This window comes from Archocentrus centrarchus, chromosome 20 (assembly GCF_007364275.1).
Source record: "Archocentrus centrarchus isolate MPI-CPG fArcCen1 chromosome 20, fArcCen1, whole genome shotgun sequence".
Taxonomy (NCBI): domain Eukaryota; kingdom Metazoa; phylum Chordata; class Actinopteri; order Cichliformes; family Cichlidae; genus Archocentrus; species Archocentrus centrarchus.
In genome coordinates, this window is record NC_044365.1 from 1,379,676 (window position 1) to 1,407,322 (window position 27,647).

At 44.2% G+C, this 27,647-nt stretch overlaps 1 protein-coding gene across 2 annotated transcripts in view; it reads left to right on the top strand.

Moving 5' to 3' along the window:
- LOC115799114 (NACHT, LRR and PYD domains-containing protein 14-like) overlaps nucleotides 1–27,647 on the top strand; it is a 488,499-nt gene that overhangs the window by 418,321 nt on the left and 42,531 nt on the right. Inside the window, exon 2 of one of the 2 annotated variants that reach the window (XM_030756099.1) lies at nucleotides 4,074–4,242. The exons of the other annotated variant lie outside the window; for it this stretch is intronic. Within the exon in view, the coding sequence (XP_030611959.1) occupies nucleotides 4,100–4,242 (143 nt within the window). The 5' untranslated portion in view covers nucleotides 4,074–4,099. The remainder of the gene's footprint in view (nucleotides 1–4,073; nucleotides 4,243–27,647) is intronic. 2 annotated transcript variants of the gene reach the window in all.

Here is a 27,647-nt window from a genome sequence, read left to right on the forward strand (position 1 = left end):
GCTGAGTTCATGGCATTTCCAAATACTGGTCTGTAGTTAGTTTGAGTCATTTTGGGCACTGCGTTTATATTTTTAGTGCTCTTTTTATGGTGAATCCTTTTTAAAAAGGGGAACAAAATTAAAATATACTTTCTTGTGCCTTATGAAAACGCATTAATAAAAATATGTTTGTGTTGTATTAAAATAGTACAAATAACATCTGAAAAACTAATAAGTTGCGATTTTAAAAGTGTGACACTGTGTTGTGTATTATGAACAACGATGTCTGTTGTCCCACAATTCACAACGACCATGTCAATTAATCAATAGTCATTCCTCATAATAAACAGCAACACTCTAAAAACAGTCAGACTTACATAAACATTTTTTCAGCTACAGTTCAAACATGTGTGACTAAAGCATCATAAGTGTACTCAGCTGAAGAAACGTTTTTGTTCAGTGAAATCAGCATGTCAGCATGTTCAGCTCAGAGATATAACATGAACAGATGTAGCAGCGACACAGAGAAAACGACGTGCTGGCCGATGTAGTCGTGGGAAGCGGCGACTGTCCACGGACCACCACGCTGGAATTCTCTTCCTGCCTGCTGCGTGTCCTCCTCTAAAAAACTCAGGTGCTTGTGGCGGGGATGAAGAGCAGATGTAAGGAGTGCCACACTTCCAGCTCTCCCTGTGTCCGTTGGATGCATCTGTCCTTCTAGGGATGCTGCCACTGTGTTCTTGAAGTCAGCTGTAGCTCAGTAGGTAGAGCAGGTCACCTACTGATCGGAAGGTCAGCGGTTCGAATCCTGGCTACTCCAGGCTACATGCCAATGTATCCTTGGGTAAGATACTTAACCCCAAGTTGCTCTCCGACTGTTCTGTCGGAGTATGTATGCGTGTGAATGTTAGTTAATTAAAAAGCACTTAGCTTTGTAAAAATGGAAGCGCTTGTATGAATGGGAGTGCATGGGTGAATGTAAAACAGGTTGTATAAGCGCTTTGAGTGCTCATACTGAGTAGAAAAGTGCTATATAAGAACTAGTCCATTTACCATTTACCATTTACTTTGCTGGAATCTCCTTCTGAGTTGAAATTCCTATAGAAATAATTACATGTACACAAAGTGCTAATTACTTAAAAATACCTTCTGTGGGTTAAAAAAAAACACTCACAGTAAAAAGTGTCTCACCTAATTTTTTCCATCATCAAAATGTTTTTCATTATTCTTTAAAGGATATTGCTATTACCTGTTCAGTAAACTCATGGTGACGGGGAACACCACTGACACTGATACAGGTTTCCCCACACAGAGCAGTGGTTACGGGTCACGTGTGAGTACCACAGTAACAAGTGTGTGACACTTGTATGAGGTGAATAACAAGGAGCAATGAGGACAGCAGACTTCTTTGCTTCGTTCCAAACTGCTTTGAGAGGTGGGAGGACGAGTGTTGTTGTCACCCCCCCCGGACAACTGGAACGTGACAATAGTTCCACCCCACTGCCAGCCAACAGATCACCTCTCCTTTTCATATCAGGGCCCTTTGTTTACTGTCATGAGTCAGAGGTGGGTGAACTCAAAAAGGTGGCTGCGGGGTTTCCGGTGGTGTTCCAAATTTCCTCCTTGGGTCTGTTCTCCTCTTAACTGGTCTCTCCCTCCACTCGCGGTATCTGGAGTACAGCACAAAAACGGGTTAGCAAGTAATCAGGCAACGTGAAAGGATTAACAGGTGTGAATCTTGAGACTAACTGTTGCACAATCAACGATCCAGCAAAGACCAGATGCCACTAGTCAGCTTAAGTAGGACTCCTGATGGCCGCATCAGGAACAGGTGTGAGAGAGCCTCCTGCAGCAGCTGGTTCAGTGGGTGGAGAACTAGACTAGCCCAGCCAGAATGAGAGAGAGACAGACAGACAGACAGACAGAGAGAGAGAGGGAGGCCCCCACAGAACAACCCCAGGACTACCATGACTACCAGGGACCATGACACTTACACTTCAAAGTTAATATCAACACATACATTAATTAAGATAAAATATTACAGATATAGATAAAAATATTACAGCAATCCTATGAATAGTTTTTTTTCCTATATTATTATTATGATTATTAGTTATGCAACTTCCCATATGTGGCTACACTTCTGGGGTGCCACACAGTGGTTGCACTTTTGAGGGAATCCAGCACAGGGAGCATATCCTCATTTATCTGCCAGTTTTTATCTAACAGCTCCAAAGCATCCAGCGTCCGTTAGTTTTGTCGCTGTTCTGTTCGACAACACAGCGGTGACGGCCCATCGCTGTTCGTAGATACACTGGAACATGTCAGTGAAAGAGTTCCAGCCTGTTCTGCAGGACTGGATGAGTTTGTGTGCTGGAAGGTCGTGTTGCTCCTGTTTTTTCTTTAGTGCCACAGCGGCCACAGCACATGAGACTGGCTCACCAGTGTCATGCATGCACCAATCATGGCATCTGCCTTCAGTCCATCATTTATTGCCAGTTGCACAGCATGCATGAAACAGGACACAGATTCTCTCTCCAATGGCTCGTTGTTGGCCACTATCATGTTTCTTGCATTGTCATGGACACAAGCGATGACCTTGTTTTCCAGTCCCCACTTGATCAGCGTAGTGTCCAGAGGCTGGAGGCACTACCAGGAGACGTGGAGGAGGCTGTAGGAGGGCAACAACCCAGCAGCAGGACCGCTACCTCTGCCTTTGTGCAAGGAGGAACAGGAGGAACACTGCCAGAGCCCTGCAAAATGACCTCCAGCAGGCCACAAATGTACATGTGTCTCCACAAACGGTTAGAAACCGACTCCATGAGGATGGTATGAGGGCCCAACGTCCACAGATGGGGGTTGTGCTCACAGCCCAACACCGTGCAGGACGCTTGGCATTTGCCAGAGAACACCAGGATTGGCAAATTGGCCACTGGCGCCCTGTGCTCTTCACAGATGAAAGCAGGTTCACACTGAGCACATGTGACAGACGTGACACAGTCTGGAGAGGCCGTGGAGAGTGATCTGCTGCCTGCAACATCCTTCAGCATGACCGCTTTGGCGGTGGGTCAGTAATGGTCTGGGGTGGCATTTCTTTGGAGGGCCGCACAGCCCTCCAAGTGCTCGCCAGAGGTAGCACGACTGCCATTAGGTACCGAGATGAGATCCTCAGACCCCTTGTGAGACCATATGCTGATGCGGTCGGCCCTGGGTTCCTCCTAATGCAGGACAATGCTAGACCTCATGTGGCTGGAGTGTGTCAGCAGTTCCTGCATGATTTATCGCCAGTTGCACAGTATGCACAAAACAGGACACAGATTCCCTCTCCAATAGCTCGTTGTTCACCACTATTATGTTTCTTGCATTATCATGGACACAGGTGATCTTGTTTTCCAGTCCCCCCTCACTAACAGCACCTCACAGGTATGCTGCTCCTCTGTCGAAATGAGTGAGGAGATTTGACTTAGTTTACAGCGGTTTTAATGACAGCTTGAAAACAACAACTTCACAACATGTCTGCATCTAGAAAAACCAACAGGTGGAGCCGAAACTGCAACTAGTACTGCACCCAATATAGTACACACATTGCAAAACACACAATCACTCATCTGAATGATCTACATCCTCTCCTTTTTAGTTTGGGCTTTCTATAAAATAACAAACATACTGGCAGTGCAAACATAGCTGTCTTAATGTAAACAATCCTGCACAAAATTAGCAGGTGATGATAAACTTATTGATGAAACACTGTACAGCTTTGTACCCAGAATTAGATCAGAAAAAGGTAAATATGACCCACCTTTTTTGATTTTGAGTGTGAAACTTGTGCCCTTGCATTGTTTTGTTGTGTTGTGGATTTCAAATTTCTCAAAATTTGTGGTTCAGACATTCGGGATAATATATTTAATATATATATTAAATATATTATCCCGATAATATAATTAGTGTGGGACCTTCTAAAATAACAGTACATTATGGTAGGGGCCTTCAGGGCCCTCACTCCTTCATGTTACACAGATCCAGTATTAGAAACACACATCGATGAAATGCTTCCAGTACAACAGCATCACTAACTGTGTGTTTGTGGTTTACAGACTGACCACAGCCTCACATCCAGAGGATGGAGGAAGAGGAGCACAGAGCAGCATCTGCAGCATCCAGCTGTGTGTCTATGAGGAGTGATGGGTCCAAAGGAAGACCTCCAGATTTCAGTAATGAAGCTGCACCAACAACGTTCTTCAATCATGGACCTCAGCTGACAATGTAAGAGAACTGCTGACTCACAGAGTTCAAAGGTCATTTCACTTTTAAACCAGATTTAAGCAGGAAAAGATGCTTTCAATGACTGAACAAAAACTACTGTCAGCTGACCGTTCCCCCCTCTGACCTTGACCCAGTTGAAATTTAATGAGGTGATCTAGGGGTCACTGGCTCTTTCATGCAGTGTTGGTATGAATTTGACTGCTAGTTTTGCTGTAATATTGTTAACAAACATAAAAACAATACCCTGTTACCCCCTCAAGGGTGGGCAATAACAGGCTCAGTCTGTGTACAGATTAATGATGCACCGATCCGATATTCATTATTGATCCAATCCTGACCTAAATTACTGGATCGGATATCAGAAAGAAATAAAAAATGCAATCGGATCCATTAAATAGCGTTTCGCTCACATTAGCTGCATAACAGTTCTCTGTTGTCCTCTTGTGGGTCTGGGGTTGACCAAACCAGCTTAGTGCTGCATTACCGTCATCTCCGATTCTATAAAGTTCTCTGTGGCTGTGACGGATTCCCTTTAACACTGAGGGGATCATCGTGTTTTTCCGCCTCCACCGCTCTCTGCGTGTTCGTGTGTTTGTGCTCGCTGTGCTGAGAATTTCAGCTGTTTTTTTAAATTTTTTTCTCTACTTCAGTTCCCGGACATACTGCTGCTAGCGAGCACCGCTATTAGCACCGGTGACCATCCGGTACTGGAAGGACCGTCAAAATATTATTGATACTTTAATCCCTGATTAGTGACTAAATATAGACCTGCAGTAGAAACGTATTTAGGAGAATGCTTGTGAATATAAAGCATTACAAGATTACGCTCACACAGCCCCCAGTTTTTCAACATAAACACTAACACAACAGCAGCAATCAGCTGATTTACCTGCAGTCAGTCTGCACAAAGAGGCAGAGCCGGTGAGCTCAGGTGGAGCGGAAGGAAATGTTTTTCTAGTGTCCAAAATAAGCTTTTCCCCCTGTAACCTCCATTAAACCTTTACTGGGAAACAGCTGGAGGTCCTTCATCAACCAGCTGATCAGTAAGTGAAGAAAAGAGAACTTTGTAGCTGCTCCATCCACCCTGTTTGTTTCACACAGGGAAAAACTGCAGTACAGAAGTTAAAATATGCAGATGAATTGTTAATGTGAAACAAGTATTTCTTATCCAGTTACTCCAGTAATCGATGGAATAATCAATAGAATACTCAATTAATAAAATAATCAATAGTTGCAGCCCTAATGGCTGCTTTTTCTATCAAAACAAACCAACCAAATCTGAGAAAAGTTCCCACCTGACCCCTCCATCAGCTGTTTTTTTTTTTTCTACAATAACTTTAGTGCAGAGGCCCCCAACCCCCGGGTCATTTGGTACTGGGTTGCACTTAAAAGAATAAATAACTTACATTATTTCCATTTTACTTATTATCTGAGTCTGAACAATATTCTCTCTGGATTCTCTTCGTTAAGTTAATCCATAAGTCGGATGACTTTAACACTAAAGCCTCCTCAGCTCCCGTCCACCCACTTCCATGCATCGGCTTGTTCATGCACAACTACACACACTAACAGCACCTGGAGATGCTTTAGTGTCTGTATCAGTTCATTTTAACGGAGACAATCATGGCAAGTTGCACAAGGCAAGCATGAGCTACAAACTCGCACTTGCGAGCAAAAATATGAGATTATAAATTTTGCAGAAGCAAATCCAGAGATGAAGCAATTACAGCGAAATTAGATATTAGACCCCAAACTATCGGATATTTAGAAGTAGGGCTGCAATGATTCCTCGAGTAACTCGAATAATTCGATTATAAAAAATTCTAGATACAAATTTGCTGCTTCGATGCTTCATTTATACCAGGGGTGCCCACACTTTGATATATATATGTAGCCAGGTGAAATTGGAAGCGATTAAATAGAGGGTTAAACAGCCCCACCTGGTGGAGCATTGTTGTCATTCTCACTGAAGCTGGTTAGTCTCGCGAGAATGCGGAAATCCCGCGAGATTTCAGATCGAGGCTAGAGGCCAGACTAATGTCCCGTACGCCATCAGATCGCCGCAAAGCTGCTTGAGAAACCGATTGTTTGCCGCATGGTGTGGAAAAGCCAGAGCAGTGGAGCAGCGTAAGTGACTAAAGGCACAACATATACGTGTGATCCAGCGTGCATGGTGTGTGCGCTATTTTCAGAGACTGAGCTTATGTTTGCTCTTGCTGGTTTCAGAGGGGAGAAATCCAGTGATAGGCTGAGGTGGTGTGTTATAGCACAGGCTGACCACTGGAGTCAGAGTAAGTCACCGACTATTCCCTGGTGTTATGATGTGAAGTGTTATGTACTGTTTTGCTGTAAAACACTGTTTAGATTAACTTTATTGAGGGTATAGAGTTTAGTCGTGTTGTAATATTGTGAATGTGTTTGATTGTTTTATTCCTTTTCTTCTTGTCTTTGTTTTCTTTATCAGAAAAGTGAGGCCACTGCTGTTGTCTGTATAGGGAATCTGATTTGTACACAGTAGGAAAGCTTAGGCCTCCATTTTGTTTTCAATCTACAGCCGTTGATCAGTTCTGTGTCCATGAGCGGTGTTGAGACTGGAGGAGGCAGGGGCACAGTGTATTGTTAAAGTTGAGACATTTGTTAATTAACCTCAAAACAAAGAATTAACGCTGTTCTTATTCTTTATTATGAGTTCAGTCGGGGAATAAAGACCCATTTTAAATTTTATTTGGTGTCAGTCCTGTCCTTTGCTGACCGGGCCACACTAATTTTGGTGTCAGAAGTGGGATTCCTCTTTAAGTTTTGAGGTCATTGTACTGAGAGTGAGCACGAACATATTGTACAGAGACAACAGTAGTGGCCAGAGGAGGTCCAGCTCCAGAGAGCCAGAGAGGGTGACGGCTGTGGCGCGGTGTCTTGGAGGCAACTGTGCGTGTTGCTGGTGTTCTGGAGGAGAGCCGACTTCGTCATCAGAGGCTGCTGGAGAGGACTAATTTCGACTGGTTTGGGACTGTTCGGTGGAGATACATAACGGCTAGAACTGTGATAATTGACTTCACTAAGGACATAGAAACAGAGACTCCTGAGAATGTCCGAAGAGGAAGTGGGGGCAGCTGCTCCCACGGCAGGAACCAGCCATGGAGATGATGCAGGTTTTCTGTTCAGTGATGGAGGTAACCCAGTTGCACAGCTACAGTCACAGGTCCTAGAGCTGGGCAGGAAGCATGATGAGATAATGTCAAGTATTGCTAATCTAGGTAATGTTCAAACACGGTCTGTTGTTTACATCCCAAGAGAAAAACATGTTGTACCTTGCTGTGGTGAGGTTGGAAATGATGTGTACACTGTAGATGAGTTCATAGAAGAAATGCAGCGAATAATGAGGGTGAGGGGCCTACAGAGAGAGGAACAGGTAGACTTTATCTTGTCACATCTAAAGGGTCCAGCACTAGAGGAGGTCAAATTACGGATGGGAGGGCAGCCTAAGCATCCTAGTGACCTATTTTCATATTTGACTGAAGCCTTCAGAGAGAAGCGCACCACACCACAGCTATTACATGCTTTCTATTCTCGCAGACAAGTGGATGGGGAAGACTTTCGTGAGTATTCACATGCCCTCTCTCAGCTGCTAAATCTAGCTCTCCAACAATCCCCTAATGCTGTAGCTGACGCACAACTGGCTTTGAGAGACCAGTTCATTGAGGGGGTTCGGGACTCAGCCCTGAGACGCGGATTGCGTAAACTAGTTAGAGAGAAACCCGACTCTAACCTATTTGATGTCAGAGATGAAGCAATAATGTGGTCACTTGAAGACAGGCCCCGTAACATTAATGTAGCACGAAACCGAAACTTGGTAGGAGACAGCAGAGATGAGACTTTAGAGAAACCAGACTCAACCAGTAAAATACAAGCTGATCTGGCCATAACTCTGCAGGAAGTTGTTAAAATGATTGCACAGCAGGGTAGGGCGATCACTGAGCTAACTGATGCAGTTCGGGGGCTCACTGAGCAGAATATCAGCTCAGGGAGTGTTAATCAGGGAGGTAGGCCTAAGGTCCAGCCCAAGTACACAAGTGATGGTCAGCCTATATGTCTGCGTTGTGAGAGTGTGGGACACATGGCCAGGCAGTGTACTGCCCCGCGGAAGACAGAAAGTCAGTCACCTGCTGCACCTAGCTCCACGGTGCCGGGAAACAGGAACCCTCCATTGCTGTGAGCCGAGCAATGCGAGGAAGGTCAGAAGGCTCAGAGAGCATTTTAACCAAAGAACGTTTTCTGGAAAAGGCTGTTGGCAAGTGTCCTGAATTAGATGTTCAGATAGGGGGTGTCCCCCTTAGGTGTATACTGGACACAGGAAGTAACGTAAGCACTTTGACTGAGGGTTTCTTCAGAAACCACCTCCATGGAGGAGACGAGGACATGCACTGTACTGCTAAATGGCTCAAACTGACTGCAGCCAATAAACTGCCGCTCCCCTACTTGGGCTATGTCGAGCTAGACATACAAGTTCTTGGGGTAGCTCTCCCTGAGTGTGGTTTCTTGATAATCAAAGATGGGGACAATGAGGAGCCAGACCCTTCGGTACCTGGCATAATTGGAATGAACATTGCTAAGAGATGCCGGCAGCTGATACACACAGAGTTTGATGTAGCTCTGGATGGGAAGTTGGATCCCATCTGGAGGGAAGCTTGCCGTAGGGTACAAGAGGCGGAGCTAGTTGGAAAGACATCCATGGCCCGGCTTGCTAGTAAGCACAGGGTGCGTGTACCTGCCATGTCTGTTGCCACACTCCGTGCAAGGGGGCGCAAGGGACAGTCCAGCGGCAACTCCACTATGCTGCTCGAGCAAGGAGACTCACCACTGCCTTGTGGGTTGATGGTTGTTCCAACTGCCGTCTCATCCAACAGATCTGTGTTTCCGGTTCAGGTTATTAACCTCTCACAGGAGGATATCTGGTTGTCCCCAAAAACCAGGCTAGGCATTCTCAGCCAGTGCCATCATGTGGAAGATGACCCCTATGAGGTTAAGTTTCAGCGGATTTCTGCTGACCTGGAGGAAGTTAGCATTAGTCCGAGGGACAGTCAAAAATCAGCCAGTGACATACAGAGCTTTCTAGATCGGCTGCACTGTGGCGGCAGCCCAGAGCAGAAAGTAGAGCTTGAGTCGCTCTTGAAGAGATATGCAGATGTGTTTGCTGTGCATGATGAGGACCTGGGGTTCACTGATCGAGTGAAACATGAGATCCCGGTGGTTGAGGAGACGCCTGTCTCCCAGCCCTACCGCCGTATACCACCCAACCAGTACCAGGAAGTTAGGGAGCATATTTCAGAGCTACTTAGGAAAGGGGTAATCCAGGAGAGTTCAAGCTCCTATGCTTCACCTGTTGTTCTGGTACGCAAGTCGGATGGTAGTCTAAGACTTTGCGTAGACTACAGGAGGCTAAACGCGAAGACCAGGCGGGATGCGTTTCCGCTCCCACGCATCGACGAAAGTCTGGATGCACTCTGTGGCGCCAGATTCTTTTCAACGATTGACCTGGCTAGCGGATATCACCAAGTTGCAGTACATGAGAAAGATAGGCACAAAACTGCATTTACCACACCCTTTGGCCTGTATGAATATAAGAGAATGCCCTTTGGATTATGCAATGCGCCTGCCACATTTCAGAGGCTCATGCAGGCAACAATGAGTGACTTGGTGTTTCAGACTGTACTGATTTACCTGGATGACTTGCTGGTGTTCTCATCAACATTCCAGGACCACCTGGTGAGGTTAGAGAGGGTCCTGCAAAGGTTGAGGGAGACAGGGTTGAAGGTCAAAATGGTGAAGTGTCACTTCCTTCAACCTGAGGTCAGGTTCCTTGGTCACTCAGTCTCAGCCCAAGGCATAGGCCCGGACCCTGACAAGATAAGTGTTGTAAAACGGTGGCCCATCCCCAGTACTGTAGGGGAGCTCCGTGCCTTCCTAGGCCTTTGCAGTTACTACAGGAGGTTTATTGAAGGTTTCTCCAAGATCGCAGGGCCCCTTCATGATGCTGTGAATGCATGCATCAGGGAGACTAGCCAGATGAGGGCTAACAAGATGTTCAGGTCAGTCTGGACACAAATGTGTCAAGAAGCTTTCGAGCTGCTGAGGGACAGACTAACCAGTGCTCCCACACTAGGCTATGCAGACTTCACCTTACCTTTTATCCTTGAGACAGATGCAAGCAGCCTAGGATTAGGTGCTGTTCTGTACCAGGAACAGGCAGGTGGGAAGAAGGTGATAGCCTATGCGAGCCGGAGGCTCAGAGGGGCTGAGAAGAATGATCGAAATTACAGCAGCATGAAACTCGAGCTGCTAGCACTCAAGTGGGCAGTTACGGAGAAGTTCAGGAGCTACCTGTTGGGGTCCAAATTTACTGTCATCACAGACAACAACCCCCTGTGTCATCTCTCCACTGCCAATTTGGGGGCTATCCAGCAGCGATGGGTCGCTCAGCTAGCTGTGTTTGACTTTGATGTGAAATACCGGCCTGGACGGTGCAATACAGCAGCTGATGCCCTCTCCCGGCATCCGCCAGCTGATGAGCCCGAGCCAGATAGTGAAGATGCAGAATTTGATCACTGTGTAGCCATATGCAGCTCACTCAAGACAGGGACATCTTTGGATATGAGTTTGGTAGCAGCAGGGATTGAACAGGGTAACATCAGGCAGTTGCAGGCATCTGAAGTAATTCCAGATAACATACCTGTGTTGCCTGGGTACTCTAAAGCAGAACTACAGTGTTTTCAAACATCTGACCCAGTGTTGGGGGTGCTGAGAAAGGTCTGGGGCCGCCAAAGAAAACCTACTTACCACGAGAGAGCAGGCTTATCCAAACCAGTACGCTCCTTGTTGAAACAGTGGTCCCGACTGAGAGAAAGAGATGGGCTTTTGTACAGAGTGATTGAGGATACTCACCTTGGAGAATGCTATCAGCTGTTGCTACCTGCATGCCTCAAAGAGCAAGTCCTCAAGAGTGTGCATGACCAGATGGGACATCAGGGCATTGAACGAACTTTAGGACTGTTGAGACAGAGGTGTTTCTGGAGTGGTATGCATGAGGATGTTGAACAGTGGGTTAAAGAGTGCCAGAGATGTGTCCTAACAAAGATGCCGCACCCAAGAATCCAGGCTCCATATACCCCTTTTTTAGCTACTCGACCACTTGAAGTGGTGGCTGTGGACTACACAGTGCTGGAGCGAGCCACAGATGGTCGTGAGAATGTGCTGGTGATCACAGACGTGTTCACAAAGTTCAGTCAGGCCATTGCCACAAGAGATCAGAAGGCAGATACGACAGCAAAGGCCCTTCTCAGGGAATGGTTTTTGAAGTATGGAGTGCCCGAGCGCCTGCACTCTGATCAGGGCAGAAATTTCGAAAGTGCTGTGGTTGCAGAGCTATGCAAGTTGTATGGAGTAAAGAAAACCAGGACCACACCCCACCATCCACAGGGTAACCCCCAGTGTGAGAGGTTCAATAGAACTTTACATGACCTCCTGCGCACGCTTCCCCCTGAAAAGAAGCGGCGTTGGCCTGAGCATCTGTCAGAACTTGTGTACGCTTACAATGTCACACCACATTCAACCACAGGGTATTCACCTTACTACCTGCTGTTCGGGGTCCATCCACACCTCCCGGTTGATGCCCTGTTGGGCCAAGAGCAAATGAGGGATGATCAGCCTGACTGGTTAATTACCCACCAAGAGAGGCTGCGGGATGCGCACGCACGAGCAAGAGAGTGCGCCGAGAGAAAGGCTGCTGGAAGAGTGGTGCAGCAACAGGAGAAAGTGTACTGCCCACCTGTTGGGGTGGGGCAGGAGGTGTACCTCCGACATAGGCCTCCTGGGAGGAATAAGATCCAGGATGCATGGGCAATTCCAGTGTACAAGGTTGTCGAGGTCCATGGGACTACCTATACCGTGGAACCTTTGGAGGGAGGCCCGAAGAAGAGGGTCCATAGGTCCAACCTTCGGCCATGTGTGGGGCCCGTACCAGTGCAAACCAAGCGTCACTGTTTGGCTGCCCCCACTGTTGAAGGGATGTTAGTTTCGGAGTCGGAGTCGGAGTCTGACATGGAGCCAGACTTTGTGTTGATGGAGGAAGTCAGGTGTTCTCAAGCTGGGCAAGAGGCCATCGTGGGGCCTGACAACTTGAACCTGCTGGCAGACAGAGCAGGAGGCCATCAAGTAATAGAGTGTGAGGATGTGCCTGAGCAAAGGAGGAGCGAGACACCTAATAGTGATGTGGGGGCCAACTCCATGGACCATGCCCCACCATCAGGGCGTTTCAGCTGCCCTGAGGAGAAAGGGGGACCGCAGCCTGTACCCGCTCCGAGAGGAAGGAAGGAGAGGAAGGCCCAGGTGGAGCCACCCATTCCCCCTCCACGTCGAAGTGAGAGAGAGACTGCAGGGAGACATAGAAATATGTTTCACCTACCCAGATCAGCATGTAATTCTGTGTCCTTTAGCCCAGATGTGTTCTCTCAGATACTAGCAGGGGTGGCCCTTTATACATCCAACCTTAGAGAAGGGATGGGGGAGTAGGAAGTCACCGAGGACGTTGACTTTTAGCAGGGGAGAATGTAGCCAGGTGAAATTGGAAGCGATTAAATAGAGGGTTAAACAGCCCCACCTGGTGGAGCATTGTTGTCATTCTCACTGAAGCTGGTTAGTCTCGCGAGAATGCGGAAATCCCGCGAGATTTCAGATCGAGGCTAGAGGCCAGACTAATGTCCCGTACGCCATCAGATCGCCGCAAAGCTGCTTGAGAAACCGATTGTTTGCCGCATGGTGTGGAAAAGCCAGAGCAGTGGAGCAGCGTAAGTGACTAAAGGCACAACATATACGTGTGATCCAGCGTGCATGGTGTGTGCGCTATTTTCAGAGACTGAGCTTATGTTTGCTCTTGCTGGTTTCAGAGGGGAGAAATCCAGTGATAGGCTGAGGTGGTGTGTTATAGCACAGGCTGACCACTGGAGTCAGAGTAAGTCACCGACTATTCCCTGGTGTTATGATGTGAAGTGTTATGTACTGTTTTGCTGTAAAACACTGTTTAGATTAACTTTATTGAGGGTATAGAGTTTAGTCGTGTTGTAATATTGTGAATGTGTTTGATTGTTTTATTCCTTTTCTTCTTGTCTTTGTTTTCTTTATCAGAAAAGTGAGGCCACTGCTGTTGTCTGTATAGGGAATCTGATTTGTACACAGTAGGAAAGCTTAGGCCTCCATTTTGTTTTCAATCTACAGCCGTTGATCAGTTCTGTGTCCATGAGCGGTGTTGAGACTGGAGGAGGCAGGGGCACAGTGTATTGTTAAAGTTGAGACATTTGTTAATTAACCTCAAAACAAAGAATTAACGCTGTTCTTATTCTTTATTATGAGTTCAGTCGGGGAATAAAGACCCATTTTAAATTTTATTTGGTGTCAGTCCTGTCCTTTGCTGACCGGGCCACATATATTTATGTATATAGTGCTTATGTATATGTGTATAGTTTTTTTGCTATTTTATTTTATTTTATTCTATTCTATTTTAGTTTTAGTTTAGTTATTTGTTCTTACCAGTGACGTGCAGTGAGGGTCGTGACTGGTGAGGCACTGACGTCATCACATCAGATTTACAAACATATAGCTTATTCACCATTTGATTGGCAACAGTTGTTTTGTTTAACATTAACATAGTCTGAAGCAAACCTTTTAGCTCCGGTGTTGGTCTTCCTTTAATTATTATCTTCTGCTTCGATTGAAAGTCCAGTTTAGAAAATTCTTTCAGTTGAGTTATGTAATCTTCCATGTTGAACATAAGGCCAAGCAACAGGAAAAACTAACTGGCCTTGCTAACTGTTTATGGTAGCTTGCCGCCGAGGAGTCGTAGAGTCCCTGGGATCACCAGCGCCCCCTACCATGAGGCACGAGAACTGCGTGCCTCACCTAGTGTCTCTTCGCAGCAGTTTCATGATCGCTCAACACAAGAATGCATTACACACACATACAGTTGTTAATGAAAAAAACAAAAAATAAACTGTGCATTATATACACCAGCTAAAATATGGAAATTTAGTTCATATAGTAAAAGTGCAGTGAGACCGGAAAGTAATCCGGTCTCACTGCATAGCATGCCAGCACAGTTAGTAGTCATTGGCAATGACTATACTGAGCCGCACCACGGATTGCGCAATCCGTGGTGCGGCTCGCCGGGCTGGTGCCTCACCGTTCGTCTCTTAGTATTTGACCGGCAAATGCGAAAATTCAGCGATTTTGAAAAAACTAATCTAAAAATGGTGTAGTTAAATGGAAAAGAACTTTAAAATACAAATCACTGAATGAATATAACCATTTAATTTATTTTTTAATTTTATATTTCCACGATGACAGGTGAGGCCGTGCCTCACCTGCCTCCCCTGACTGCACGTCACTGGTTCTTACTCATCCTTTACATTTTTTCAGTTTTGTTTAAAATAAACTGGAGGTTAGCTTTGCAACACGGCTGCTTGCTAAAGTGGTTAAAGCAAAGCTAGCGTGGTTAAATGTGCATGCGTAGGGTGGTAACGAAAGAGATGGATGATAGTTTATCATCCATCTTCTACTTCTTTTAATGCCATGCGATCTACATTTTTTCCCCAACTTCACTGGAAGTTCCATGGGATCTACCTGCACTTCTCTTGCGATCGACCAGTAGATCGCGATCGACGTAATGGGAACCCCTGGTTTAAACTCTGCAGCGCTCAGGTGTCTCCATCTAAGTGGAGCGTTTCACCCACATCAGCACCATTACAGTTCTCTTAGCCTCTTTCCCACCAACAGGGTTCTGGTGCCGGAGCTTTAATTTGATCCGTTTGGCGGGTTTTCCACCACGGAAGCACTCGGTGCTCGGTCGAAAAACGGGTTCAGCTCCAGCCCCGCAAACTAGCTGGTCTCGAACCAAGAACGCGTGACGAAAGCAGCAGAAGGGCGTGACTCTGCCGTCTCAACATCCAGTTTTCTACCATATTACATGTGTATTACAGGAGAAAAGCAAAGCGATTTTCACGGCTGTGAATTAGGTTGGGCTCTAAGGCTGAACTTGCTGCTTTGTATCAGTTCATATCACAGATAAAAGGACACAAAGTGCGTACTTGTCGTCTTGCTCTAATCGCTGTCTGTGTTTCCCTCTGTGCTGCACACAGATGCTGCAGTAGTTTGGTTTGGACCCTAAAACGTATTTGCAGCACAGAAAGGGGAGCGTGTTCTCCCACGTTTGTGCACTTCGGCTTCGTGTCCAGACGAGGACCCGCCCACACTCATACGTAAAGGAGCGGTTCACAGAAACGCGGTGGAAATGCGGGCCCGTTCTTAAGCGTTTCACCGGTTCATTGAAACCAGCACCAGCTGGGTGTCGTCGTCTTCTTGTGGGTTTAATGGTGCAAGACAAACCAGCTTAGAGCTGCATTACGGCCACCTACTGGACTGGAGTGTGTATCAGCAGTTTAAAATCCTTCAGATTCTGAAATTTCTCTGTCGTTGCAACAGATTCCCTTTAACACTGAGTGGATCATCGCTGACATGTTTTTCCGCCTCCACCGCTCTCTGCCGTGTTTGTGTGTTGTGCTCGATGTGCTGAGAATTTCAGCTGTTATTTTTTTCTCTACTTCAGCTCCCAGTTTAACTGCAGTTTGCTAGTGAGTGCTGCCATTAGCACTAGTGATTGTTCGGTACCCGAAGGACCCCTTACCCGTCAAAATATTTTTTTATATTTTAATCCCTGATTAGTGACTAAATATAGACCTGCAGATTACACTCACACAGCCCCCAGTTTTTCAACATAAACACTGATAACACAACAACAGCAGTCAGCTGTTTTACGGGCAGTCTGTCTGCGCAAAGGGGTGGAGCCATTATAGAGACGGCGAGCTCAGTTGGAAAGAAGCTTCCAATTCAGTTCAATTTTATTTATATAGCGCCAAATCACAACAAACTGTCGCCTCAAGGTGCTTTGTATTGTGGGTAAAGACTCTACAATAATACAGAGAAAACCCAACAGTAAAAACGACCCCCTATGAGCAGCACTTGGTGACAGTGGGGAGGAAAAACTCCCTTTAACAGGAAGAAACCTCCATCAGAACCAGGCTCAGGGAGTCATCTGCTGAGAGGGGGGAGACAGAGATTAATAATAACTAATGATTAAATACAGAGTGGAGTATAAACAGAGTAAATAAGGTGAATGAAAAGAAACAGTGCATTATGGGAACCCCCCAGCAGCCTAGGCCTATAGCAGCATAACTAAGGGATGGTTCAGGGTCACCTGATCCAGCACTAACTATAAGCTTGATCATAAAGGAAAGTTTTAAGCCTAATCTTAAAAATAGAGAGGGTGTCTGTCTCCTGAATCCAAGCTGGAAGCTGGTTCCACAGAAGAGGGGCCTGAAAGCTGAAGGCTCTGCCTCCCATTCTACTCTTAAGTATCCTAGGAACCACAAGTAAGCCAGCAGTCTGAGTGAAGTGCTCTGTTGGGGTGATATGGGACTATGAGGTCTTTGAGATAAGATGGTGCCTGATTATTCAAGACCTTGTATGTGAGGAGAAGAATTTTAAATTCTATTCTAGATTTAACAGGGAGCCAATGAAGAGAAGCCAGTATGGGAGAAATCTGCTCTCTCTTTCTAGTCCCTGTCAGTACTCTAGCTGCAGCATTTTGGATCAGCTGAAGGCTTTTCAGGGAGCTTTTAGGACAGCCTGATAATAATGAATTACAATAGTCCAGCCTAGAAGTAATAAATGCATGAATGAGCTTTTCAGCATCACTCTGAGAAAGGATGTTTCTAATTTTAGAAATATTGCGCAAATGCAAAAAAGCGGTCCTACATATTTGTTTAATATGTGCATTGAAGGACATATCCTGGTCAAAAATGACTCCAAGATTTCTCACAGTGTTACTGGAGGCCAAAGTAATACCATCCAGAGTAAGTATCTGGTTTGACACCATGTTTCTAAGATTTGTGGGGCCGAGAAGAAGAACTTCAGTTTGATCTGAATTTAGAAGCAGGAAATTAGAGGTCATCCAGGCCTTAATGTCTTTAAGACATTCCTGCAGTTTAACTAATTGATGTGTGTCATCTGGTTTCATTGATAGGTAAAGCTGAGTATCATCTGCATAACAATGAAAATTGATGCAGTGCTTTCTAATAATACTGCCTAAGGGAAGCATGTATAATGTAAATAAAATTGGTCCTAGCACAGAACCCTGTGGAACTCCATAATTAACCTTAGTGTGTGAAGAAGACTCCCCATTTACATGAACAAATTGGAGTCTATTAGATAAATATGATTCAAACCACTGCAGTGCAGTACCTTTAATACCTATAGTATGCTCTAATCTCTGTAATAAAATGTTATGGTCAACAGTATCAAAAGCTGCACTGAGGTCCAACAGGACAAGAACAGAGATGAGTCCACTGTCAGAGGCTGTAAGAAGATCATTGGTAACCTTCACTAATGCTGTTTCTGTACTGTGATGAATTCTGAAACCTGACTGAAACTCTTCAAATAAACCGTTCCTCTGCAGATGATCAGTTAGCTGTTTTACAACTACTCTTTCAAGAATCTTTGAGAGAAAAGGAAGGTTGGAGATTGGCCTATAATTAGCTAAGACAGCTGGGTCAGTGATGGCTTTTTAAGTAGAGGTTTAATTACAGCCACCTTGAAGGCCTGTGGTACATAGCCAACTAATAAAGACTGATTGATCATTTTTAAGATTGAAGCATCAATAATTGGAAAGACTTCTTTGAACAGTCTAGTAGGAATGGGATCTGATAAACATGTTGCTGGTATGGAGGAAGTAACTATTGAAGTTAACTCTGAAAGATCAACTGGAGCCAAAGAGTCTAAACAAATACCAGCAGTGCTGAAAGCAGCCGAACATGAAGAATAATCTTTGAGATGGTTATGAATAATTTTTTCTCTAATGTCTAAAATTTTATTTGTAAAGAAATCCATGAAGTCACTACTAGTTAAAGTGAAAGGAATACTCGGCTCTACAGAGCTCTGACTCTTTGTCAGCCTGGCTACAGTGCTGAAAACAAACCTGGGGTTGTTCTTATTTTCTTCAATTAATGATGAATAGTAAGATGTCCTAGCTTTACGGAGGGCTTTTTTATAGAGCAACAAACTCTTTTTCCAGGCTAAATGAGCATCTTCTAATTTAGTGAGACGCCATTCCCTCTCCAGCTTTCGGGTTATCTGCTTTAAGCTGTGCGTTTGTGAATTATACCACGGAGTCAGGCACTTCTGATTTGAAGCTTTCCTTTTCAGAGGAGCCACAGTATCCAAAGTCGTACGCAGTGAGGATGTAAAACTATCGACGAGATAATCGACCTCACTGGGAGCAGAGTTTAGGTAGCTGCTCTGCACTGTGTTGGCACTGAAGAGCATAACAATGAAGGAATTAGATCCTTAAACTTAGTTACAGCACTTTCAGAAAGACTTCTACTGTAATAAAACTTATTCCCTACTGCTGTGTAATCCATTAAAGTAAATGTAAATGTTACTAAGAAATGATCAGACAGGAGGGGGCTTTCAGGGAATACTGTTAAGTCTTCAGTTTCTATGACATATGTTAGGACAAGATCCAGAGTATGATTAAAGTGGTGGGTGGGCTCCTTTACATTTTGAGAGAAGCCAATTGAATCTAACAATAGATTAAATGCAGTGTTGAGGCTGTCATTCTCAGCATCTACATGGATGTTGAAATCACCCACTATAATGATTTTATCTGAACTGAGCACTAAATCAGATAAAAAGTCTGAGAAATCAGACAGAAACTCTGAGTAGGGACCAGGTGGACGATAGATAATAACAAATAAAACAGGTTTTTGATTTTCCCAATTAGGATGGACAAGACTAAGAGTCAGGCTTTCAAAAGAATGAAAACTTTGTCTGCGTCTGTGATTAATTAATAAGCTGGAATTGAAGATTGCAGCTAATCCTCCTCCTCGACCTGTGCTTCGAGCATTCTGACAGTTACTGTGACTCGGGGGTGTTGATTCATTTAAACTAACATATTCATCCTGCTGTAACCAGGTTTCTGTAAGGCAGAATAAATCAATACGTTGATCAATTATTAAATCATTTACTAATAGGGACTTGGAAGAGAGAGACCTAATGTTTAATAATCCACATTTAATTGTTTTATTTTTTGGTGCAGTTGATGAAGCTGTATTATTTATTGTTTTTGAATTTTTATGCTTAAATAGCTTTTTGCTGATTTTAGCTTTGTTTTTTGGTGGTCTGGGAGCAGCACCGACTCTATGGGGATGGGGTTTTGGGGGGATGGCTGGAGGAGAGAAGCTGCAGAGAGGCGTGTAAGACTGCAACTCTGCTTCCTGGTCTCAACCCTGGGTAGTCAGTTTTTAGGAGGGTTAATAAATTTGGCCAGATTTCTAGAAATGAGAGCTGCTCCATCCAAAGTGGGATGGATGCCGTCTCTCCTAACAAGACCAGGTTTTCCCCAGAAACTTTGCCAATTATCTATGAAGCCCACGTCGTTTTTTGGACACCACTCAGACAGCCAGCGATTCAAGGAGAACATGCGGCTAAACATGTCGCTCCTGGTCTGATTGGGGAGGGGCCCAGAGAAAACTACAGAGTCCGACATCGTTTTTGCAAAGTTACACACCGAGTCAATATTAATTTTAGTGACCTCCGATTGGCGTAACCGGGTGTCATTACTGCCGACATGAATAACGATCTTACCAAATCTACGATTAGCCTTAGCCAGCAGTTTCAAATTTCCATGAATGTCGCCTGCTCTGGCCCCTGGAAGACATTTGACTATGGTCGCCGGTGTCTCTAGCTTCACGTTTCTCAAAACAGAGTCGCCAGTAACCAGAGTTTGTTCCTCGGCGGGTGTGTCGCCGAGTGGAGAAAAACGGTTAGAGACGTGAACAGGTTGGTGGTGTACCCGGGGCTTCTGCTTAGGACTACGCTTCCTCCTCACCGTCACCCAGCCGGCCTGTTTTCCCTGCTGCTCGGGATCTGCTGGGGGGGAGCTAACGGCGGCTAAGCTACCATGGTCCGCACCAGTGTTGCCAACTTGGCGACTTCGTCGCTAGATTTAGCAGATTTTCAGACCCCCCTAGCGAGTTTTTTTCAAAAAGCGACTAGCAACAAATTTAGCGAGTTTTCCCGGTGACGTCGGCAACTTTTGGAGAGTTTTTTGTTAACCTGAAATCCTCCGCTATCGCCGTGTTTTGTGTACATGCAGCCTTCATACTGCGTCCATTCAGAAACTTTGGTCAGTGTTGCCAGATGTCGCGATAGAAACAAGCAACCAGTGTAGGATACATTTTAGGGGTCTCCATGTTCCTTTTTGAGCGCAAATTAAAACCCAATTAAAACCACAGTTACCAACAAATCACAGGGTTGAGCAGGTTCTGATACAGGCTGTTTATTAGACATCTTAGTAGCACACAAATAGTTAAAAAGACACAGACAGTAGCATAGTGAAGACTGAGTTACACACACAGAGTAACAGGAAAGAAGAAAGAACCTGTTGACCATGCCCCAGCTTCCTCGTCACTCCCTCCGACCGAGGAGAGCCCGTGCAGGGATTAAGTATGAGTCCAAATAAAATCAAACTGTCCAAATGATCCAAATGCCCAAATGTTGCAAAAAGTTACTAGTACTTAGAAATATACAAGCACAAAAAACAAAGGACAAAAAGCAAAAAGGTAAAAGCAAGAAGCCCTCCCGGGAGGTTGTGCCTTAGCAGTTAGCAAGAGAAGAACGGACAGCAACAGCACCCACACCACATGTACACTGCGCCAACTACTGCTACCCATCCACTTATATACTGTCTGCCGTTCTTTGTCTAAGGTTTTGTGCACAGTCAGCGATTTACAAACTTTCATTAGAAACTGCCATTAATTCTACTGTCATTATTTGAAAGGGCACAAACATCCCGGAGCATCTTCAATACATCAACAAGACAGTAAGAAAAATTCATCATAGTAATTGTCAGCCACAACCGCCTTGAGGCCATCCTAAGGCACTCTTGGAGAAGGATTTACAACTGCCCACACTTACGCTGACCAGATATGAGGGAGAAAGTGAGGCCCATTTTGCCCCCGGACATGGACAGATTTACACTTTCTTGATTTGCATTTCCAAAGTTTTTGGCTGTGCTACATAAGCAAGTTAGCCTACGGCTATGTCCACTGGACAGATTTATCCCTATAACCAGTATAAATCAAAAAATGGGCAAACAGGATGACTGGTGTCCTGTACACGAACCCAAAAGGGGCAGTTTTATGAGCTGAGACCCCTAAGCATGAATTTGAATGAGCAACAGGTTCATCACGGGGCTAGGGCAGAAGATGAGTATGCTTTGAGGATGGTCTGAGAGGGCCTACTTGGTCACAGCAGACTGTTAGGGAGGGGGGATAGCAGAGCCTCTGGGGCCCTGAACACAAATAAGAGCAACTCAAACAGGCCTCAAATCTTCCTGCTATATTTAGACACGCAATATGCATTTATTACAGTGTAGAAAGCAGTTTAGTTGCAAATAAACAGAAGTAGGAATAATAACTTTAAATGTCAGCATTGGGTGATAAAAATAAATCCTAACACCAGCTCTATGAAAACAAGCCCAAAATAAGCCCAACTGGCAACCCACAACATTGTGTAAAACTGAGGCCGCTTGTAAACAGTATAGCTCCAATGCAGTTTAGCTCATTTCTTTGTTTTGTATGATTATGTTTTGGAGCAGTGAAACCCATGTTTCTTAGCCTAATAGAAGAGAAGGATGCACAGTCTTTTTGCGTGCTTCTCGGTATTAGCATGTTGCATTAAATCAGCATGGTGAGAACATATTTCACACTTGCAAAATCTGCAGAAAGCCTTTGATACGTCTCTCATCGGTACTGCAGCTACTTTCTGAGGTGTTTGCGCACACAATTTTAGCCCCCCATAACACACACACACACACACACACACACACACACACACACACACACACACACACATCCTCTCAAGGTTGACTGTGTTCATGCCTGCTGATCTCACCTATTCATTGACTTATAAAATACAAGATTTCTATTACAGGCTTTTATTTTCTATCAATCACAAACAAAAAAAAAAGTTTGTGTGTCTAAGGGGGGGCAACAGGAGAAGGGGAGGTGAAGGAGCACAGGGGCGCCTAATCAGCGCCGTGTCTCTGTTATTGATCATATCATATGCACAGCTGTTAAATACAGAAAATGCAATAATTTTGCTGCATCATTGGCGCCCCCCTCTTGTGAGGCGCCCCTATGCATTGCATATAGTGCATACCCAATTTTAGCGCCTCTGTCTCCCATCTGAGCTCGGATCCATTCTTTAAGTGTGCTCTCTTTCTCCCTCTCTTTATTATATTTTTCTCTATATTTTCCTCGCTTACTGGAGCTCATTCTTGCTGCCTTCTCACTCTGGCCTGTTATGAGTGTTTGTTTGGGTGTGCGCCCGGCAGGGCTGGACTGGCAATCGGACATACCGGGCATTTGCCCGGTGGGCCGACAGTCCTCAGGGGCCGATGCTGTTGGACTTTTTTTTTCCCTTTTTTTTTTCCTAAGAGACCGGCCCACAATTTAGAGGGGGCGGTCCATTGCCCATCTTCAATATAGACAGTGGATGGAACCAATCAGGATATAGGATGAAAGCGGCCCCACCCTTTCTCTGCGTGGTGCAGAACACTGAAACTACTCCCGCTAGTAGTTTCAGTGTTGACCGCGTGTGTTAAAGGAGAGGCAATATGGAGAAACTGAAGTGGCAGAAAGGAGGCGCGGAAGAAATTTAAGTGTCGCTGTAGATGCTACAAAATGTGAAAAGATCACAGCCATGTTCGCTGCTGTAGCCTCCACATCTGTAACAGTAATGCTGCAGCTGTAGCCCCAAGGCATAGGCGACATATGCAGCTGCATAGGGCCCCCTGACCACCAGGGGGCCCCCAAGCTCGCCCACATTTGTCATGAAACTTTTTTGGTTTGTTTTAATTTTTTACAAATGCCAATTTCCTAAAAGAAAGAAGAGACTATTCTAACTGTCCAGATTTGTACACTTGTAACAACACTAATTTAATGAGTAGGTTACACTCTAATAATATCTAATCTGTCTCAGACTGATGCTGAAAAGCTAATTCATGCATTTATTACTTCTAGGCTGGACTATTGTAATTCATTATTATCAGGCTGTCCTAAAAGCTCCCTGAAAAGCCTTCAGCTGATCCAAAATGCTGCAGCTAGAGTACTGACAGGGTCTAGAAAGAGAGAGCAGATTTCTCCCTTATTGGTTTCTTTTCATTGGTTCATAGTACCGTGTCACTTGAACAGAGCACTTCACTCTCAGACTGCTGGCTTACTTGTGGTTCCTAGGATACTTAAGAGTAGAATGGGAGGCAGAGCCTTCAGCTTTCAGGCGCCTCTTCTGTGGAACCAGCTCCTAGTTTGGATTCAGGAGACAGACACCCTCTCTATGTTTAAGATTAGGATGACTGGTGGGTTTTCTCTGTAATTATTGTAGGGTTTTTACTTTACAGTATAAAGTGCCTTGAGGCGGCTGTTTGTTGTGAGTTGGCACTGTATAAATAAAATGTAATTGAATTGAAAACTGAATTGAAAAGGCTGAAACTGTAATACATCCTAAAAAAAATTAATCAACTTTAACCCTCCAGGATTAATAACGATTAAGTTCGGGGGACAATGAAATGGTATTAAGGGGGCCCGAAATCAAATCTTGCTTAGGTCCCCTTCAAGGCTTGGGTCGGCTCTGCTGTAGGTGAAGACAGGAGCAGTGTGATGAGCAATGGCGATTGATTAATATCAATATTTATTTACATTTGCATACTTACCCAAATCTGGCAGCCATGGCACCTTAATCTGATAAAATAGCAAACGGTCAAGGCTGAGAAGTGTTGGATGAGCAGCAAGTGTCCATTTTAAGCTGCATCATAACATTTTAGATATTTAGGTTAAAGGTGTGCTGAAAGGCTGCACAGTAGTTTGAATTTGTAGCCTCTGTGCTGGTTAAACATGTTTTAAAAAGCCCTCAAGCAGGTGAAATAACAGATTTTAAAAAAGCTAAATGATACGTCAAAGCTTTGCAATTTAAGCATTACTAAAGTAAGTTTTTAAAAAAAAGTATTCCCACACTGAATAAGAGTAAGACAGTGTCAAGTGCTTCTAAGGCATAGTTGCGGGCCGGTCTAAGCCAAAAATGCCAGGGCTGATTTTGTGTCCCAGTCCAGCCCTGGCGCCCGGTCAACTTGGGCAGGAGCGATAAACAGGAAACGGGGGCTTGGAAGGGACAAACTACCTACCACTCATCTTTTGCTTTATTATGGGGCACTGGGAGATAATGGAGGAGTTTCACTCGGAAACAAAGTCAATCCCAAATAAGCAACTTGACGTTCAAAAAGAAGCATATATGTCTATGGATTTACAAATCCTGCTGACTGAAGGATGGAAGTTTGTTCATTTGGTCTGGTTACATGTTTGTTATCTTACACAGGAGGAAGCACTTTGGTGAAGTCTGCTTCACTGCAGACTGGCTTTTTAAAGAATCAGTCAGCCTTTTGCTGTTTTTGCTCTGGATCTTTTATGTTTACATTTTAATAGCACAGCTGCGAGTCTTTTGTTATGGAGGAAAAAAAGCATTAATTTATTTGAAGAGCATTATTATTTAAATAAGCCAGTGGTTTATTTTTGAGCAATTTCTCCTGTACATCTACAGCTGAATGTTAATAAAAGTGTCAGTGTGACATTTGGGACATGTAGCTTTGACCCAGGGGTGCCTTTTTGTTTATACCTTTGGGAGAAAAAAATATCAAGATATATTTTGTATATCACCATTCAGGAAAAAAAAAATATCAAGATATTACTTTGGTCCATTTTCCCCAGCCCTAGTAGTTCTAAACATATTTAGGGTGTTTTTCTTCACTTTTTATCTCTCCAAAGATGTTATTCCTCTCTCCTACAGCCTTGATTGCAACTACATTCAAATAACTAATTATGCAAATTAGGTCATGACATCATATAGCGACTTCTAGCGACTTTTAGGACATCCAATAGCTACTTTCCTTGCTGAGGAGTTGGCAACAGTGAGTGGTCCACACCCGCTACAGGGGCCTGGCTAGATGCAGGATTTTCCAGGGTGCGGAGCCGAGTCTCCAGTTCAGAAAGCCTGGCCTCCAGAGCTACAAACAGACTACATTTATTACAAGTACTGTTACTGCTAAAGGAGGCCGAGGAGTAACTAAACATGTGACACCCAGAGCAGGAAAGTGCAGGAGAGACAGGAGAAGAAGCCATGCTGGTAGTGAGTCGGCTAAGAGCTAAGCTACTAGCTGCGCTAAGCTACTAGCTGCGCTAAGCTAGCGAATTTCTAAAAACAAATAAAGTGAATAATGTGAATACAGGTGATTCAGCAAAGAGTGTGCTCTAGATAAAGTAGGTGAAGATTACACCGAAATATGTTGTTATCCCGATAGATCGAGCTATACAGATTTAACAGCTAACAGACAGCAAAACACGACTGTGCTCCGAAACAGGAACAGGAAGTGATACAATACCGCAGTGAGAGCCAACACCAAGTGACAGTGTCATTTACTGGCTTATGTTTATTATTCCAATTAATGTCTGCTCTGATGTTCATTATTGTGTAAAATCAGAAATAGCAATCCCTTCCAGTAAAGTGATCCCTATGAACGCCACCTACCAGTCAAATGCAGCAGTGTAGTAAAAAGGACATTTTTCTAAGCTGACGGCTGCATCAGAGCTCTGACACTTTAAACTGGATCCACTGAAACATCAAACCTTCCTGTCCCACAGCCTGATGGAGGAGACGTGGAAATGGCTTCAGTTTGTTGCAGCTCAGAGTCAGATTAATGTGACTGATTAAGCAGTTGTTCTTGGTGTGAGTCTGTGTTTCCAGCAGAGACTCTGCAGTAGGTTAGAACCAAGGAGAACATTTCTACATTTGCCGAATCACCAAATGAATACACACACACATTCAGTGACAATGGGACGCACAGTTGTGCTTCATTCAGTGTTTTTTTTTAGGTACAGCTGAACAAGCTGCACATATAAACATGTTCTCCCAGCAGAGTCTGAATCCCACTGAGAACATGCTGGAAATCACAGACTCAGTGAAATCGTGGCTTCCAGCTCATTTGAATTAAAACTCTGAGCATCACCTGCTGCTGACAGTAGGGCTGCAACTAAAGATTATTTTGGTATTCAACTAATCTGTCAATTATTTTGTCGATTAGTCAGCGATTATTTCAGTCTTACCTCACCTGTTCAAGCCTGCCCACTGGTTAACACCACCTTGTTGTCTCTTCTCACAATTAAAATAATGACCAATAAAATACATGTTTGAAACAAATCAAATGGATTTTTAACATTATTACGTCACAATAAATTTCAATTTTTATTCTTAAATGAAAATATAATGTGCAGTTAAGTAAATAAAAATGTCCTCTGTCCAAAAGTTCAAATAAGGCTTTAAATTAAAACAAAAAAGATTTTTGGTCCCAAACAGCTGAAAAGTTTACAGAAGACTCAGTTGATGAAGAGGTTAACTATTCAGAATGAACGCTGATATTAATGCAAGAAAAAAAATAGGAGACAATGTAGCTGCTCCTGTTGTCCTTCACTCTTGAGCTAACATAACTGAAATGGTGGCGCTCAACAAACATCATCCATGAAAGCTTGTTTTTCGACAGGTAATCTAACAGATACATAACTATACAAACATTAGCAGGTGTATATACGATGTACTACCTCTCCATAACGTACCCATCCAGAGGTGACGTCACAGCTCCAGGGTGCCGGCGTTTTAAACATAGACAGATATATGTGTATGTCTTTTTTTTTTTTTTTTTTTTTAAAGCCTGTCATGTCTGGTAGATCTTGCAAGCAGAACTGTGATCTGAATGCGTTGTTGTGCCAAACATATTTGCTATTTCAAGATGAGCTCTATAGGTTCTCAATAGGCTCTTCTTGTTGATGTTTTAACCCTTTATTTTATTTATCTGAGTTATTTTTTCCCATACAATGTAACAGCCAGAGCTGACAGGCTGAAGAAGAGGAAAATAAAGAAAAGAAAAAGGGAGAGAGAAAGGGAGCAAAAAAAAAGGAGAGAAGAAAAAAAAAAAAAAAAAAAAAAAAGGGGAAAGAGCACAAGTCTATTAATCAGATAGATCATCACTTTAACATAAAAAAAATACTATCAATACTTGCAAAAATAAATTTGTGTGTGAAAAACAAAACTAACAAAGCATGTTACGCACACCAACAATTTTGTTGAGTTGTGATTGAGTGGGCGTTTGTGTCTGTGTCATGTGTATGTCTTAAACGCTCAGCATTGCAGTGATGCTGCCA